The following is a 19,058-nucleotide window of genomic DNA, read 5'->3' on the forward strand; positions in this document are numbered from 1 at the left end:
AATAAATGAAAGTGTCCCTAAAACAAAGATTTTAGATTTTGCTGTCAACTAAAATTCTTACATATTGCACCTTTAAAAAAAGTATTTATATAACATGGCTGTGCTTTGTTTTTATTTCTGAATGAGCTTTGTTGACATTTGCTGTGTAGCAAATGTGAGCGACATTATGTCCCTTTTTTTAATAATCTGATAAATTCACTTTATGGATTTTACGTTATTTATTTAAACTGTCTGTTTTTCTGTGTGTTTGTGTGTGTGTGAGACATAATTTAATATTTCAATAAATATGATTACAACAACACAGTACTTAAAAAAATCTTTATACGACAAAAACAGATCAGATTAGTCAGACTTTAATTTTTTAAAAGCTTCTTTAGTAGAAAATATTAACATTTATAGAATTAATATTTCACATAGCACCAAGATCGTTGGTGGACATTTTCAAATATTTTCCTCATGGCTGAGTTTTGCTTTACCATTGACATTCACATTTTAAGATAAGTACTTGAACATCACGTAACAGCTGAGTGTGTGTGTGTGTGAGTGTGTGTGTTGTGGAGTTTCTTTGAACTTTCTCCAAGCTGGGAAGCAAAGTAACACCTGTTTTTGTCCTGAGGCCTTCAGGAAGAACTGTAAAAAAGTCTTTCTCTTTTTGCAGATTGTCCTTGTGGTTTTTCATCCAGGACCTTGAGTAGAGCACACCAGAGCGGGTGTGGTTGGCGAGGAGGTCGGCTCTGTGGATTTAACCTCGCTGTCTGTATAAGTGTGTACGTGCGGCGCCTCTGAGGTTTGAGTGTCTTTCTCAGTCAGCAGGTGAGGGGGGATGTACCCAGACTGGGCCTTTGTGTGCTCCCTGTGATGGTGCTGCTGCCCATTAGGGGATTTCGGTGGGCAGCGGCCCCTCTTGTCCTGCCCCCGGAAGCCCCTCAGTTTGGGGCTCCAGTGTTCCCGCCACTGGAGGGCCAGGGTGGAGCGGTCCGCCACCAGGCGACTCTCCTCGGGGCCCCAGCCCCGCTCGCCCTCCTCTGCACCAATCAGAAGGAAGGTCCGCCCGACGTGGAGGGCCGGGCAGCCGCAGCTGAGGTCACGGTCAGGGACCCAGAGGGAGTGGGGGCCCCTGCGTACACGGGAGGTGGACCCCGTGCGGAAGACGGTTTGGACTGAGATGGAGAACTGCCACCAAGGACCTGAACGCTCCATCCCTCTCACCTGCACCTTCAGCACTGGGACACACAGAGACGCAATATAAATTCAAGTTTTTAAAAAAAAAGGAATTTTTAATATTTACGATAAATATTGAGGTTAAGAGATTTGGTTTTATTTAAATCTTATCATTATTATATGTTGAAAAGTAATAAATTGTTTCAAAATGAATGCCGCTTTAATATGCATTTATGTTGACTTAGTCATGAAAAAAAGATATCGAGAGCATCATTTTTCTTTTTGATCAAGGTTATAAATAAAAAAACATGACACCAACCGTAGTCCTTCAGACAATAAGTCTCCAAGTTCATCCTGACTTTAACCTGAGAAGGCTGGCAGTATGAAACACACTCCTCCGCTATAACAGCGAGGCGGAGAGGGAGAGAGGGAGGGAGAATGCATCAAATGAGAGGGTATCATTTCATAGCAAGCATATCAGCACATGTCTTTCCCCCTAATTACAATATGGCTGCTTCTATTTGTCATCACAGTATCCTGTGACTAACAGATGACCCCGACTGCAGCAGGTGGGACATTCCTCAAGTCGCCACTAGGAGGGAGTGGTTAGCTGCTGCATGAAGGGTGAGAGCACGGGCTCCCGAAATGGTTTCAATTCAAGGTCCAGTGAGAAAAAAAGATGTGTTGCTGTGCACGAGGTGACATCAGCGGGATTAAAAGGATAGTTTAGAGGGTGGATTATTCTGTGATGGCAGATACGTTATTTCCTATTTCTAGTGAAAGCTGCTCTGAACATTTAAATCTAGCAGCAACATGATGATTTATAACGAGATTAAAAGAGATATATACATTCATTTTTAAGAAAAGGCAAATTCATGCAAAAAAAATTGGACTAATAGAAAAATGGACAACCAGAATAATAACTACATCAATTTAACATGCTTAACATTAGGGGTGTTAAGGGTATGTCATTTCTTACAGTGATATCATACATTTATTTTGCAATTTAAATAAGACATATTGTTACGTTAGCGAAAGCCCCAAGAACCAGCGAGCTTTCCCTTCATATAGCTCTCTTGTTTAAGATGGCGTTGGTTACATTAGCTTATCATGGATTGTAAATCAAATATCGTCTTTTTTAAAAATGGTGACAGCTAGAATGGTACTCTGTAGAGAGCATACATCCAAAAAAAGGCAGAATAATACCCTCAAGCCGAATCCAAAATCAAATTAAACATCAGGATCTATGCATTATTCCCTGAGAATTAATGAAAATGTTGATAAACGTCCCATCTCACAATATTAAACACTGGATCTGCCATTTATTTGAATCCACACCAAAAGTTAATGGGGTTTATTGTAGGTCAAAACCCATCCTCCGTCCAAGTTTTGTGGATATCTGTTCAATAGTTTTTGTGTTATCCTGATTACAAACCAACAAACTAATGGAAATGGGTGAAAACACAACTTATATTAAATGTGAGCAGGTGGATTTTTTAAATAACACCTCAAACTGAATTAAATGTATTAATTGATTTACCATTTCTACCTGTTAATCTACTCACCTATGCTGTACTGAGGCTGGTACACCGGGGTCGGAGCGACCTCTTGAATTCCTGCAGACATAAACACAGTTTCAGACAGGTGACGGGAACAGATGCCCAGAGAAGCTCCAGCCCACCTTCATGAGCTGTCAGGTTGTTGCACACTGTGTGTGTTATGTGTGCTATGCTTGAATGCCTCTCGGTGCGTGAGGCATGTCTGCACAGAAGATAAGCAAGTGTCAAAAACGTGTGTGTGTGGTCCTCTTTTATGGGCTGGAAACACACTCTCTGACGCTCACTTGAACACAGACACAAACTTTACTTTTGGTAATTTAATGAGGTCGGACCATCACTTCTTGTATGGTTTTGTTTCAAACACTGAGCAGAGACTAATAAAGTTTGCTTGACTGCATGTCCGTGAACTTGTAGATGGAAAATGAACAACCTGCTGGTCTGTACATACATTATCCAGGCCTCTTGTAAAAGTGTGTGCGTGTGACAGTGCTGCCATATTTTACCACTCCGTCCCCCCGTCCATGTCCTGTCCGCTCTGACACAACTGGGCCAGTGACACCCTACACCCCCACCCAGCTGACTGTCCCCCACTTTTAAAACACTGGAAGGTGCTCTGTGTGTTTGTGTATATTCACATAAAAATATAAAACAAGGAAGATTAGAGCGCAGGGTTGGGTACCATTTAAAAATGGTCAGGTACTATTGACTTTACGACACCTGAATCTGTTTATATTAAGACAGTATATTTCATAAAGAAAGCCAAATTTACAGGCTAAACACAAGTGCATGAAATATATGATATAAAAAGGGAAAGAATATGATTTAAACAAAGAAATACCTGATCAATAAATAAATAAACAAGACAACATGACCACAAATATCTGACCATCACCTACATGATACTGAGTAATGCATTGTGACTTTGGATAATCTTGACAGTGAAGAAAGAAAATACAACAAAATGTGCTTTTTTTTTGTCAATTATAACTAGTTTAACTTTAATAATTTACCTTCCACAGTTCGTTTTTTCCCCCCATAGTTTGTTTTGTTTAAATAGGATGTAAGAAGCAAATGTAATAAATAATAATTTGTCAAAATATGTAATTTAAAGGTAGCTGAGCAGCATGAATTCCACTTGAACCAGAGCTTAGATGACAGATAAAGGTAAGCTAATGTCTTTAAGCACAAGCTAGCTTACCCGTTTAGCTGCAATAAATGTATTTAATTTACCAAAATATGTGATATATACAGTAACTTTGCTAAAGCCTATAGCACCAGCAAACTCTCTCTTCACATGGCTCTCTTGCTTTAACTAACGTTAGTTATGTTAGCAGGATCTTAGCTTAGCTTAGCTTTATTATAACAATCTGTCAATTGTTTACTAAGGAATGCTACTGAAATTTCAATAACTCGGTAGCAAGTAAATTTAGTTTTGCTCTAGTTAAGGATTGCCCTTACTATCCCGCCAGCTAGCTTTCCCTTCATATAGCCTAGCTCTGTTGCTTTAGCTAACATTAGTTATGTCGGTGTAACAGAAGTTCAGCTGTAGTTCTTCTCCATCATGATTGGATTTAGCTACAGCCTCCTTTTATTATAACAAACATCTTGGTAATTCAGTTAATCAAAATTACATACCGTTTACTTACTGAAATTTCAATAGCCAATTAGCAAGTACATTTATTTTTAGCTTTAGCTAAGGCTAGCCCTGGGTATCTGACCGTAATTACTATACGTTTTGCCTTTGTTGGGGAGGACGGCAGAAACACAACCTTAACGCTGTGGACTTCCTGTGCTGCTCAAGGTGTGGATAAAAAGGTTCAGTGGAAGCTAACTTTAAGTTTAGCCTGGCTGCTGCGTGCCTTTTGGTCTGTCTGATGAGAGGAGGTGTTAGAGGTGGTGGTGGGGGTAAGAGATGCTATAGATAGCCTGAGATGGTCTGGCAGTAAAAACAAACAAGGTTTTCTTTCACTCACTCCTTTCACTGGGAGAGTTATGGGTCTGGGCCCTGTGATGGGGAGCCTTTTGAGCTGCACAACAGGTGTGAAGCTCGCCGCCGCTGGCTCCCTATGTCACCTGATTGGGGCTTACGCCGCGTCAGTGCCTGTGTAGTTGTCGGCACTCGTGCGATTAGCCGGGGATGTGCACGTGGATTAGCGCTCATGGCCGAGGTTCGGTGCTGGCCAAGCGCGGAGATACGAGTAGCAACAATCTACTTGATCTGACGCTGATCCCAGATCATCTGGAGATGAGGTTTCCCTGTCCCTGTGAGCTCATGTTAACGCTGCTATGGACACCGTCTCCAGGGATGATGAAAAGGGGACACGCTGGGAGATTGGGCCAAATTAGTCTGGATGGCAGCGGCCCCTTTTATATTGAGCTGCTACTTAATAAAGGCTTAGAGAGCTTGATAGGCGGTTTAATCAATTTAGGTCAAAAGCAAATCGAGTTGAAGGAGAAATCATAAAGGTCACTTCATCATGACTGACAACAAACTATTAAGTCTGTGATTTATTTCAGTCGACTGGCACTTAATGAAGAATGAAGAAAATTACTCATAATATAAAAACTTGAGTAACGACCCATATTTTCTGAACCAATGACCCCTTCAAGGCAAGTTTAGGCAACTCAAACTTCTTGGATAAGAGTCAGATGCCATGCGGTTTGCCAGGAAAAACAGAATTCAGGACTCCTGTCCAACTTTTTTCTCTTATCCCAGCATTAACACATCAGGCTACGTCTGCCTTTACTTCTCGTAGGATGCATAAATACTGCTAGTTGACTTACGTATGCAGGGCCGGATCGGGGACCTGCCCTGTTTGTATCCCGGGGCACAGCGGTTACACCTGAGGCCGGTCACACCTTCTCGGCACAGACACTGACCTGATGTCTGGTTACACCAGCGACCCACCGCTCCCAGTGGATGGCACTGACACGCTGAGAAAAGAGAATGAGAGGATTAGAGAGGTGATACCGATGTCTCATTTCTTAAAGGTTTTCCGGCCTCTCAGTGGCAGCAAAACAAGCTGACAATTTAACAGACATGTTATAAGCGTACAGAGTTAATGTGGTGACATGTTGGCATACAGATGCGTAATTTCACACCAGCTGACATGGAGCAAAATTAGCCTTTGAAGTCCTGTCTCTCTACATCTGACACATCTAATTTTGACCCTCCTTTTATCTCTGCTTTGGTCTTCACCAACTACTAAAGGAAAAATCTGGCTCTTTAGTTGCTAGGTGCTTCAATTTCTGCATTTGCACCCCAAGCACTGAGAACTTTTAGTCTCAGAAACTCATTTTCAAGGAGTCAATTAATGTGAAAAAGCGATGGTTGTTTTTACGCATTTTTTTGGAACTATACAATACTTATGACACCATATAAAGTGAGGGACAGGCATCATTATTTATATTTTGCGAAACAGCTGCCTTCTGGAACAATAATAAGAAATATAAGTGTGAACAGAAACAAAAACAGTGAAGTTGCAGGCTGTAAAACCAAAACAATCAGCTGAAAGACCCTAAAATGCTCAGCTGAGAGCAGAACTGGAAAAAGTCGTCTTGTGGTTGGTTCAGAAATCCAGCGATGTCGCAGAAGACTGTTGTACTGAGCAGCTTCCACGTGTGACTATGTTTCATTTGTAGGAATATAAAGCATATTTGGTTGTTGTAACAACAAGAAAGCAAGTTTTAAGATATATCAAGCAAAAAACAAGTCAAACTCTGTGGCTAAACTGCACGAAGGACAGACAGGATGACAGACGGGATTAAGAAGACCATCCATCAGAGACAGCACCCAGGTTTAATCCTGCTTGACAGCATCCAAGTGTCCTTGAGCAAAGACGGACGACCTCCACTAACACCATAAAAGCTATTTTGTAGCCGTCTTGTTGGGTAAACAAAGACAAATTCCTCCATAGAGCAATCAACTGAATGTCACATGGAGGACAACGCTAATATTGTAACACATCAAAATTTGCGATGTCCCTGGTGCTTTGAGCCCATCAGTCTTTATCAAGATGGTTCCTGTGTCTAAAATAATTTATTTTCTGCTTCTTCCCCCTTATTGTTGGCCGATGTGAATCTGTATAATGATTACTGCCTGGATTTGCCCTGGTTTACGTTACAAAGCTTTTTATTTACCACTGCTATCACAGGATAAGACCGGATGAGAGAAGACAGATAGGGAGAGGAAGCTGCACTTCAGCAGCTCTGTTCACACTCGAATAATGTTTGGACAAATCTTAACAATGAGTCCAAACAACCTGACTGGAGAAAATGAATTATGGGCCTCTGAAGGGTAACTCTGTGAAATATAGCATCAATAAATTATAGCTGAGATGTGAGACTGTGTGGTGGAGGAAATGAATTTGCAGTTCGCTTTCGTTTCATGCATAAAAAGTGATAAAATATAGGGTCGTTTAATCATAGCTCGTGTTTCTTCATCCCTCAGAGGGAGCGCATTAACTCTGGCTATATTAGACTTGTGGTGGAGCTTCCACACGAGCGTGCCAGAGTGTCACAGTCACTTAGGACATGTGACCAGTCAAAGGTCAGGGGTCGCGGCAGATGCCAGCCGGCGGTAACGACGAGGATGCAGGTGGCAGCTCAGTGGGGTTTCTGAGGGTTTTTTTGTGCGCGTATCGCTAACAGGAATAGCTGCCCTCTCTCACAATGTAACCACCCCATAAACACTTCTGTACGCCGGGACAGAGACAGAGTGCAAACGCCGTCTCTCATACTGCGATTTGCTTTTCATCTTCCAGGAATGCACAGTTAGTTATGAAAGTTACATGACATTTAACCATGTATATGCACCTGAACCCTCTCCCCCCCCACACACACACACACGTAGTAACTGACGTTGGCAGGCCTTGCGGTGGTTCAGCCGCTTGCTGTGGTCGCGGGTGTATCCGTTCTGGCAGTACTGGCAGTGGCGTCCGGCCGTGTTGTGGCGACATTTCTGACACACGCCTCCGCTGTGCCGGCCCGACTGCTGGAAGACCTCCATGCTGAAGCGGCACTTGTTTGAGTGGCCGTTACACTCGCAGGCTGGGAGACAAAGAAATAAATACCAGCGATTTAAATGATCTTCACAAGAGCTCACATCCAAAGGTTTGAATTAATTAACTTTTAGTTTTTTTTTTTTTAATATAATAATAATTTCCATTAGATCTGGCAATACAAGTAATTTAGGGCTGATAAACTTAGTCCATAGGTGGTCCTAGAGAGGAGGGACGGGCTTGCTAACTGCAAAACGGACAGGAAGTTAGCTAAAACGATGACAACACTTACAGCAGCTATAACCGTGTAACCACTGCCTCTAAAAAAAATTGAAAGAACAATGAGCCGTTCTTTGGGACGACTCTTCAGAAGGATCTGAACTATATCTGGCTCCCTTCAAAGAGCCATAATTCACATCTCTGAGAGGAATACATATGTAGGCTTTATTGGAGAGCTGACAGCAGAAATATGACAGGAGGAAATGAGGTGAGAGAGAAATGGGGATCTGACATGCAACTTCTCTCCGGCCAAACTTCGACCAAGGGATATTGCGGTTCATGTTTGGGGCTTTAGGGAACCAGGGCACCCGATTTCTGTTTATTAAGAGAGGAACAGATGTAAACAACATGTAAATAAAATCGCCCACTCTAACTCTGGTACAAAGGAGGGCATGATGTCACTGCATCGTTATTACTAATGCAACGCAGACGCCACCGGTTACACATTAAAATAGCATGTACATATTATCGCTCCATACTCACATTCGTCAAGTATCAAGCAAAATGTGAAAAGTTTTAGCTTTGCTTATACTGGATCATCAAGAAAACCTTTAATTTAAAAGCACATAAACACAAAGATTGGTGTAATTATCAAGAGGAAGTCTGAAAAAATAACCCTGATGATTTCATCTCGACCCGGACTCGGAGACTGTTTAGATTTATTACAGAAAGCCTATTACGAAATGTCAGTGTGGACAGACATGGGTGTTTAACGCTCAGGGAGGGTGTACTGAAAGACACTACCCAGTTGCATTATGGGAAGTGTTACTTGATCAGTCTGTCCCACAGCTTTACACAATGCTATATAAAGGATGGAGGACTCACCAATACAGGGGTTTGGGTGTGTGGGTGTAGCTCGATGCCATGGTCTGTCACAGTAGAAGTCCTCGCACACGTCGCAGTCTGGCCCGGCCGTGTGATGCTCACACACGCACACTGCTCGGCCTGTGTCGTCACGGCGACACCTAGAGGCATGCCCGTTGCACTTACACCTGCCGCCGACCTGCAGGTCCGAGAGGGCCAGAGGAGCTCGGACAGAAGAGGTAAAAGCAGCGGGTGGGAGTACCTGCAGGCTCCTTGAGCTTTGTTTGGTGTTGTGATTATTGTTCCTCCTCTTCCTCAGCTCCCGCCCCTTGTTGCTCCTGCTCCGCCCCTCAACTGTCCAGTTACAGCCTCCGTTGGGGCAAGGCAGCCAATGATTGTTTTCCTTCTTGCGACCACGGCCTCTGCCTCTCCCACCTTTTTTTGAAGAGGCGAGTGAGTCTGTGCTAAAGCTAACATCCCTCTCCTTGCTGGTCACATTGTGCCCATCTTCGTCTTGTCTTGACGATTTATAATGACCCCTCCTTCCATGTTTGTCCACTTTCTCCCCTCTGTTCGCTCCCCTTATCTCTGAGTTTTTTGTATCCCTGTCAAAAAATACCAGTGTATTATCTGTGTTAAGCTTCTCGACCTGTTCTCCAGTGCGCCCCTTGGAGCCTGGTCTCGACCTCAGAAGCCCAGTCCCTCCGTCATGATCTGCACCTTCACGCCATCGTGTGTCTTCCTTCTTATCATAGTTGCTCACCTTGGCGTCTTTGGACACCTTGTGGAAGACCACACGGATGTCCGTGGCTGTCACCCAGTCCTGGAGGGTGTGGCTGTGGTCAAAATCAGGAGAGGAAGGCCGTCCGTCCAGGGTGGAGAAGGCCAGCACCATGCCCCCCCGCTGCTTTTGCAGGGGGCGAGGATCTGAGCAGAGGGGCTCTGTCTCTTGGTGCCTTGTCTGGGCCACCGTCTGAGAGGGCAGCCCGAAGTTCCCAAGGCAGTCACTCGAGTAGTGCTGCATCGGCCTCCAGGTGCGCCCGAAGTCCATCGACTTGAGGATGGAGATGGAGATTGGGTCCGATGGCTCCCCCTGCTGGCAGAACTGCAAACTGATGTAGGTGATCTCAAAACGGCGGCCAAGAGGCAGCGTGAAGACCCATTCTCCAGTGTCAGAACCTCTGTGAGCCATCCAGCAGGTGAGGTTGTGGGGGTTGTGGAGGTCCGTCAAGGTGGTGATGTTGCTGTCATAGTCAGACCCTTGCAGCGAGTGGCTAGCGTCGACTGGGATGCCATAGGCGGCGTTGATGAACTCCGACAGGCAGTGTCGCGGGCGGCCGTCCAGGTGGTAGCAGGGGTCGTGAGGCGAAGTCCAGCTCAACGGGGCGTGGGAGAGGGACGAGGAGATGAGGGATGGAGGAAGGAAAAGGAGAAGTGGAAGGAAAAAAGGGAAGAGAGAGGGGGAAGGGGGAGGGGAAAAGGGTAGGAACATCATGTCATCCAGCCTGTGGAAGGAAAAAAGATGATTTTTAAGAGAAAGCCATGGGAGTTAGATCATAAAACAAAAAAAACAAAGTGATTGATTTATAAGACTTGCATTTCAAACCAACAAAGGAAATCTAAGATTGACCACCTGTGCCTTTATTGAAAACACACGATACCAGCTCGCTGCATCGCTTCATCTGCACCTTATTGCCTTTTGGTAGATGCCAGTAAAGACCTCATCTTGTAAAAATGTAATCTCCAATCTGCACAGTTGTGTCAGCCACCGGTTTGAACCTGTGACCTTGACAGCCCTTAAGCACATATTCGTCTTAAAACTCCCCTCGACCCCCGAAAAGAGAACGATGAACACGGGTGAAGAAGGGCGCGCACCCAGCGGGTCTGTCTGAAATGACAAAAAACATGCCCGACAGCTGGGGCTGAGCTGGACCACATCCATCACGTTTATGGCTCTCTCCTTTTCAAATCACTTTACCGTCGGTCAGCGCTGCAGCCGAGCGACGTGCCTGAGCTTGAGCGGTGTGAAGAGTTCCTGAGCAGAGGAGAGGGTATGAGAAAAAAGAACCGAGGGGAGGGAAGGAGAGGAGTTGGAGATTAGTCTTGAGGATGGTAGGAAGTGATTTATAGATCGAAATGTGTGTTCGGCTTGAGCCCCTACATGGATACTTCCGTGCTAAAGACAAACACAGACTTGTGTACGTCTGCAGCACGAACAAATCCCTTCCCGTCTGTTACAACTGGTGATGAGTGAAATTTATTCGTCTGTCAAGATTTGATACCCAAGAGCGTTAATTCTGGCATGTGGACAAAACGAACAATGCGTGTACTCTCTCTGGAACCGGTGATTTATTGTTTTTAGGCCAGAAGCACATTCTCAACATGCACTTCTTTTTCGACTTTTTTTTTGCAAAGAACCATTTTGCACTTTTACTTTTGGGTCACTTTTGTTTCTTCCCTTCCCAAGTCAACTGTCATTTTCTCATCAATAACTACCTTCCTTCCACATTTTCAAACGACTTTCCCCTCGCTCTTCCGTCTCCCTGCCCATCTATCACCTGCCCCCTTCATTCTGTTCTGGGAATATTCTTAACTGCTGCAAGATTGATGATGTCCTAACAAGCGTTTGACACTGACAGCGAAGTCAGCAGGGCTGCATAAACCAAACCCATAGGAGAGGACGGGCTGAGAGCCTCTCCGGCCTCGTCATCCCGCTCAATTAGCCAACGACCGAAATATGAGGCTTCCCTCAGGGACCACACAGCTCTGAGGGGCCTTGCGAGGAGGCCGTGGCACTCCCTCGGCTGCCTTAGTCAAACTGCTCCTAAAGCAACGACGCTAGAAAGTGGATCGACCAAACCTGTTGGGGACAAAAGCCAAGATAAGGCATATCAGGCGACCCTGTTTTGTGGCGTTGCTACAGGAAACGCTCCAAGCAAAGAGTGTAGTGACGAGCGGTCTGACTGTGACCCCGGTGCCACCGAGCCACATTCCTGGGGTCCAGAATGCCTCGGTTGGTCATTCCTGACGTGTCGAGACATGCCCCACGGGAACCTGAACGCACTGATAAAAGCAGGACTTATAGTTGATCGGGTGATTAATTAGGTCTCTTGTTTCATACGGTGTCGAAGAAGAGATTATGAGCAGGGTAAAGGTTATTAGAGGATTCAGGGAAGTGCTGGAAGAATTCACTCTGGATGAGGAATGACGACAGCGTAGGCGGGTGGGGGCTCAGGGTTGGGACGAGTGAAACCCACGAGGCTGGAAGAGAAAGAGGGCGGTTGTTTAACATTCCCCTGACATGCACTTGCTCTTGTCTTTGTCACATTACATGACTAATTAAACATCGGCCCATTACAACCGCTTTGATAAATGGATGCTCATCTGAGAGAGGCCCCTGAGGTTTTTAACGCGCCCCTCCAGGCCAAATCCAGACTCTCTCTTGTTCCGAAACCAGATCATCTGTCTGGCACCGCCACCGTAACCCACCGGATACGGTTTCAACGGGTTTTTCTCTGCTGCTTTCCATAAATTCACACAGCCGAGGTGTCGGGAGAACATGTCGAAGACGAGCGACATTTGTAAAAAAACTGCTTGATGAGAAGAAAATGAATTCTTTTGTTGACTGTTAATTACACACTTCCTTTTTCTTTCTCCCCAGTGAACCTCAAGTGGAGGTCTAAATGACAAAAAAACTTAAAACAACAAATTCGCCTCAATTTTTGTTTGAGTGAAAAGGTTTTGAAATGACTTGGCAGCAATCTCTGCCTTTCAAAAAGCTTATACAGCCAAATAGTGGTAAGATGAGATCAACATCTCCGGCGGGTGATCTTTAGAAGCAGCTATGCTTGGCTGGCAAGGGGCTGGAAAAATACTTGCTGACAACCTGGGGGCATGTTTACAGCATAGTCGAACAGAGGAGAGCGGGGAGGCCGACGCTCGTGTTCGTGCTCTGCAGTCCCTATTTATTTTCCTCGTGTAATTCTCCCTCTATTCTTCATCGTGCTGATATGCGTCCTGGGGAACTTGAGGAAGCCAAAAATATTATAGTCAGGAAGGGACAAATGCACGGTTTTATGGATTTGGAAAGGGCTAAACTAACAAGTATTTACCTCCTCGTGGATGCTTACATCTTTTATTGTCTTTTGACATTAAATCAGACACAAAAATATCAAAGTAAAATCATATCTGAAGAACATAATCCAAGTTAATTAAAAATGTAAAACACAAAATACTTGTCACACAGATATTAAACCCCGTTGTAGACAGTATTATACTACTTTTGCATCTTTATTATTTGCATGTGGTTGTATCATGTTTGCCCCATGGACCTCTGCGTCTATTTGTGTTTTCTTTTGAAATTATTATTTCTACTTCTATATGTCATTTTTGTTTATACTGCTTATCTTTTGCTGTCTTTCTATTACCTCTGTACTCTCCTCTGTCTAAGCTCTGTGAGTTACCAGCTATGCTCCTCCAAGTGGTTGCTTTTTAATGTTCCTAGGGTTTTGACAGATGGAATAACTTGCAAGACACATTAGACACTTTATATCCACTATTACATTTAAGGGCATTATTAGGAATGTGGGGAAGGAGGCATGTTGTTGTTTTTCTTGAGAGGCCACTATGTTTGAATACATGTTCTCCTGTTTTATTGTGGATTTTTGTGGATCATTTTCTATACAGTGTGTTGCATTTTATTATGCTGTAATTTTGTATGGCTGCTACCTTGGTCTGGTTTCGCTTGTTAAAGAGATCTTGATCTCAATCTGACCTTCTGGTAAAATAAAGGTGAAATTAAAAATGATTTAAATAAATATTGGCTGTTGCAAAGCAAAGACTCGATGAGGAAAGTGGAGCATAAAAGTAATTAAGAGTAAAATATGATCACCAAAGAGAAGCAGCATATGAATTTGACCTCTACCAAGGAGGTTATGTTTTCGCCCGTGTCCATTTGTTTGTTGGTTTGTTGGTTTGTAATCAGAATTACACAAAAACTACTGAACCCATTTCCACAAAACTCGGATGGATGATGGGTCTCAGCCCAGAATAGACCCAGTTAACTTTGAATGTGGATACAGATAAAGAGACGGATCCAGGAATTTTCTTTCTTTTTCTTTAATAAAGCGACATGGGATTTTTTTTTCGACAATTTCATTAATTTCCAAGGGAATAATTCATGAATCTTGACAAAAAAAATCAAGTGTATTTAGGTGGCTGGTATCTATGAGTGAGTACAAAAGGGGACTGTTAGGCCGTGGCGGAGGTATGCACTTTACTTAGCGCCATTCTAGTTTCTGTATGTTCTGTGTATCTTCTGCTATCTTTTCATCGGCTGTTGCAAGGCAGAGACTCTAAACTAACTGAGAGTAAAATATGACCACCAAAGAGAAGCAACATGTAAATTTTGCGTTTTGACCTACAAAGTATAAATTTTCACTTCCACCAAGGAGGTTATTTTTGCCTGTGTTCGTGTGTGTGCTTGTTGGTTGGTTTGTAATCAGAAATACACAAAAACTACTGAACAGATTTCCATGAAAATTTTATGGAAGATGGGTCTCGACCCAGAATGGACCCCATTAACATCTGGTGCAGATCTGGATAAAGAGATGGATCCAGGAATTGTTTTCTCACTTTCTTTGCGAGACACAGAGAGAGACATTTTTGTTACTGTCTTAAGGAATAAGACTTGGATCTTCTGGACCATATATTGAAAATTTAATAGTTGGGCATTTGTTCCACTTTAGCAAACTCTTTTATTGTGATTCAGCAGGATTGAAAAGTTTTAAAGGGGTTCTGTGGAAGTTCTGTGTTGTGCTGGAAGCCGGTTGTTAGTTTATGTTAGCGGACTCCATTTCTCAACTAACGTTAGATGCTGTTGCTCTCTGTAAGCGGACTTGAAAGAGGCACTTGAGAACGTGCATAAAGTCACATCCTTTAGACTGTTGCGTAAAATCCGACCCGAGATATTTACAAAGAAATCCACAGTCCAGCAGCGTTAAACAACATAAACTAATCATCAACAGTCTAATGTAGGTGACTCAGAGGGACGGAGAAGGTCTCATTTTTCACATCACGTTACAACCCGCTCACATACGGCCAATAAAAAAGTGATTGATACATGTAAATTTCTACTAATTTTACAAAGAGCCCCTTTAGGTTGTGGAAATAAAGCTTAGACAAGTCTGGTGTGTGTGGTATTCTCTCCTGCTACCTGTTAACTCTCTTTGGCCTGTTCACACTTTAGAGCTGCGGGCCTGTCTGGGTCTGGAGCTGTTCTGGTGAGCAGATGAGCTGGATTTGGCCCGTCTCACACATTTTAACATTCCTCGTCATGGGCAGGAGCTCCGGCCGGCCAAGACGGAGGCAAATATGTTAAATTCAAATTGCTTTGCTACTTGGTAATGAGTTTCAAACAGGCTAAACTGTGGTTTTCCACAAATGAAGGCGGTTTCGTATCAGGTCGACGGCCGCTGGGAAGGTTTCCGAGGACTCTGCTCGAAGACACGGCGTCTTTAAATAAATATGATCAATGATATAAGCTCTCTCTTTACATGTTTGAAGCTGGACCAAGGCACCTGTTGGCGCATGTTACCACACTGACACCTTTGTTAATTTGCAATTGTCCTCAGCTGGTCAGAAATACAACACTGGGTGAGAAGAGCGAGCATGCGGCCTGTATTCTCAAACGGCATTCCTGCCTGCACAGTCGAAGCCCATGTGTGTGTTATTCCACACGGAGCGGATTCCACGAGTTCTGTTTTAGGTGTAATAATCTAATTTTAGTGGGGCGGCCCGGGAGGTGGAAGCAACAGACAGCACAAAATGGATTATCACTGCTTGTATCTTTAGCTAAAGGCCTCTGTCCTTCACGTTTGCGCCTCCAACAAACTGCCAATCCGATGCATGTGCAAGGGGAGGGTGGGGGGGGGCCCACAGGGTCCGACTGCACCTCCACAGACACATGCAGGGTGTCTCTGCCTCTGCGTTGACTTCATTTTTTGAATAAAAAAACACATGTTACACACTTGATATTTAAAGGCGAGTTTCCTGTCAATTCTCTCTCCCCCCCCACGCCCCACTCCCCACTCCCCTCTTTACAGCCTCATACAAGTTGGCAGGACGCTCTCCAACAGCTCAGGCTTCACATGTTGATATTGAAAAACAGATGGAAATGAAATCATCGCGATTCCACGTTGCAGACACGTCAAAGTCAACCTCGGGCACGATGGGAGTGAGCGGGGGCCTCTGGTTTGTAATTGCGTGTTAATTAAATCCACACAATGTAACAGAGGAGGTTCAGAAAGAAAAACAACAAAACACTCCGGCACAAGAACAAATAAAAAGCAGACATTGTTTTTGTTGGCTGACTTGTTATTAAAATTGGTGATCAGATTATATAAAATAAATAAAAAACACACTGAAGGCCTCTGCATGACTGAGAAGTGTATGTCTATTAAAGTAAATACGGTATATTTTCTCATGCTGCAGAGGGACTTTATTCAAACTAATTAACCACAGACGGACTTTACAGGAAAACAGCTCGCGGTCACACGCAGGTTTGCGGGCGTTGCGTTTAATGACCCTCAGAATAATGACTCACATGCCTCGGTTCATTAAACACAAATGTTTGTCATATTTAGTCTGATTACTTTGGCAAGAGCTGAGAGTGAAGCCCCGGAGCTTAATTAGCTCCATTCTGCAGAGTTAATTGCTCTTGTTAGGCCGAAACTGACTGAAGTCAATTAGAGAGGAACAAAAATATTTACAGCGTTGGACTATCACAGTTTGATCAAATAACATGATTCAGATTTATTTTTTTTATAATCTTGATAATTTGTCTGGTATGTGTTTGAGATTAAGGACATGTTTTTCCCCAATTAATCAAAATAAAATCATATTATTGCGGTGGTATGTTGGTGTTTTATGTTTTTATATTTCATTAAATCCGCCACAGAGGGACAAAGTGATAGAAATCTAACACATCTCGCGTTCAATTGCTGACAATTATATCACAGTAAATGTGGGATCTTCCAGCGGCAACATGCAGGAACATTTAGTGTTTAAAAAAATATCAATTTTAAGGCGTTTTAATGACATTCAGTCCCAGTTTTTCAAAGTAAAAGCTCGACTTCTGGATGTGCGCTTACATGAATTGTAGGGATACAATTAATTTTTAAAAGAGAGCCTAATTAAGACTGAAGCCAACTCTGATAGATTCCTGCTCTAAAATCAGTCAAATGTAGTCAAATAAACACAAAAACAAAATGCCTAAGTTTAAAAAACGTGTAATAAAAAATCAAAGTAAATAAAGTCTGATTCATGCGCATCGGCTGAATTTCTAAAGAGAAGTTGAGCAGCGATGTCGGACGAAATATCAGACTATGCTTAATTTATTCTGTAAATCACAAGACAATTTAGACAAGTTAACACAACATGGTGATAGATGCTCCTCTGGGGCAATTTTCTACAAATAAAAGTCTGTGGATTTCTGCAGTGACAGACATGAGATCACTCTCTTTACGCGCCGCTGCAGCCGATATAAAAACCCTCACCAACGCGATGAAGAAACCGCAGAGTCTCAGCCAGCACACATTTTGAAAAGATTAAGAGATCAATCCTCACCATGTGCCTCCCGGTGATTCTCCCTCTCCTGACGTCCCTCCCGATCATGAAGAGGAGCGCAGCAAGTGTCCGCACCTCCGAGAGACCAACCTACTGTACCGAGAGGGGGCAACACAGCGGCACTACAGCGGGAGGAGGAGGAGGAGGAGGAGGAGGAAGATAAATTAACGGGATCAGCTGGGAGGTGCGTCTCTCGCTCCTTTATAGTGAGTGAAGTGAGCCAAGAAGCGCCTCCACCTCCAGAGGAGGCACATCCTGCCTGACGCACAAGTCAGAGCAGATCACACATGGCGAAATGTGTCCGTCAAAGGTTTTGCAGATTTTAAGTTTCAGTTTTTTTCTTTTCTGTATTCTAATGTTGATATATCATCCTTACAGGTCCTTTATTTCTAATTGATATTTCTGAATATAAATGATCAGCACATATTTTCACTGAATATCAATGAGAAAGTTATTTATCTAAAGTCTGATGCACCAATCAGACATTTGCTTTTCATTGTGAAAGTGAGTTGTGAGTTGAAAAGTATAAATATGTTCACTCAAGCATCATAATTAAATACAAATTTGAGGTACTTGCCATTTTATACCACTTCACAGTTTTTACTCAACTGCATTTTCACTTATATCATGTTAGGATTTTAAAACCAAGACAAACTTTAAAAATGTTTTTCTTCACTGAGAACTGTTTGATACTGTGAGCACATTTTGCTGCCAATACTTGACTAATGCATGACTCATATGACGAGTATTTTAATATTGTTATGTTGCTATTTCTACTTAAGTTAAAGAATCTGGCAGGCGTGGAAGTGACTAATTACAACTGCTCAAATTACTGTAATTAAGTCACTTTTGGGTGTAGGCCTACTTGTATTTTATTTTTCTAAGTGTGTAATTTTCCTTTCACCTAAGTATGCAGTACACAATGTAATCAACTTAGTTCCTTTAAAAACATAATTAAGTACAATTTGAATTCATGTCTAAACCTTTTATCTGCCTTTTCGTAGCCAATAAGGCAACCTGATCACAAATGGGTGAATAAAAAGCCTGATGTATACGACTCTGCAGCAGGTCGAGGTTTGGAGAGTTTAAAAGTCACTAATAGAGTAGTTTTAGAGAAGAAGATTGTACTTTAACTTAAGTCTAATGTTAATTCCAGTAGTTTTACTTGTGATTGAGTAATATTTCAATAATGTAACTGTACTTGAGTACAGATTTTCTGTGCTCTTTCCACCACTTGAATCTGGATATTTTCCTTCCACCCACAGTGATAATTTATAATTTTATAATGTATTACTACGGTTATAACCAGTAATAATTGACTATTTTGCATTTTTACTACTTTTTCTCTTGATGTTTTATACATCTCGATACATTTTGATTAACCTTGATAATATTTCTGTACTTGCTAGAACAATTATTACAATATATGTATCTAAAGCCCCTGTAAATGTCATTTAAAATCATAAATATTCGTCTGCAGCCTTAAAAGTATACAAATTAAAGGGTAACGCCACCAATTTTATGTTTTGAAAGTGTGTTTACAGGTCTTGGGGAGTATTGCACATGTGGAAAAAGTAGTGTAAAGCCTTTTGTGGCTCCAGAGGAAGCTCCATGTAATCTGAACACAAGA

At 42.8% G+C, this 19,058-nt stretch overlaps 1 protein-coding gene across 4 annotated transcripts; it reads right to left on the reverse strand.

Annotated features, from left to right (window-relative positions):
* Positions 1-304: 304 nt before the first annotated feature.
* Positions 305-17,552, reverse strand: ntn5 (netrin 5). 4 transcript variants are annotated; one of them, XM_084344238.1, is made up of 8 exons: positions 17,429-17,512; positions 10,492-10,838; positions 8,825-10,308; positions 7,581-7,769; positions 5,505-5,654; positions 2,727-2,777; positions 1,481-1,561; positions 305-1,223 (listed from the first exon to the last, which is right to left on the reverse strand). In XM_084344238.1, exons 2-8 carry the CDS (start codon positions 10,743-10,745, stop codon positions 676-678), a joined length of 2,757 nt encoding a protein of 918 aa, XP_084200364.1. In that variant the 5' UTR covers positions 10,746-10,838; positions 17,429-17,512; the 3' UTR covers positions 305-675. The 4 variants fall into 4 exon arrangements, with proteins under 4 accessions (XP_084200364.1, XP_084200367.1, XP_084200365.1 ...); XM_084344241.1 differs by having other exon boundaries at positions 10,437-10,838; XM_084344239.1 differs by lacking the exon at positions 17,429-17,512 and having other exon boundaries at positions 10,492-10,691; positions 10,782-10,839.
* Between the last annotated feature and the right edge of the window lie 1,506 nt (positions 17,553-19,058).

This window comes from Pagrus pagrus (assembly GCF_965226575.1).
Source record: "Pagrus pagrus genome assembly, chromosome: 22".
NCBI classification, from domain to species: Eukaryota; Metazoa; Chordata; class Actinopteri; order Spariformes; family Sparidae; genus Pagrus; species Pagrus pagrus.

What these genes read in the sequence shown, in the direction of transcription:
- ntn5 (XM_084344238.1), bottom strand. Translation starts at nt 10,745, where the DNA reads ATGGATGTGGTCCAGCTCAGCCCCAGCTGTCGGGCATGTTTTTTGTCA. An exon ending in ATCTACCAAAAGGCAATAAG is followed by an intron (nt 10,309 to 10,491) that starts GTGCAGATGAAG and finishes TTCCTTCCACAG; the next exon opens with GCTGGATGACATGATGTTCC. An exon ending in CCACCGCAAGGCCTGCCAAC is followed by an intron (nt 5,655 to 7,580) that starts GTCAGTTACTAC and finishes CTCTTTTCTCAG; the next exon opens with CGTGTCAGTGCCATCCACTG.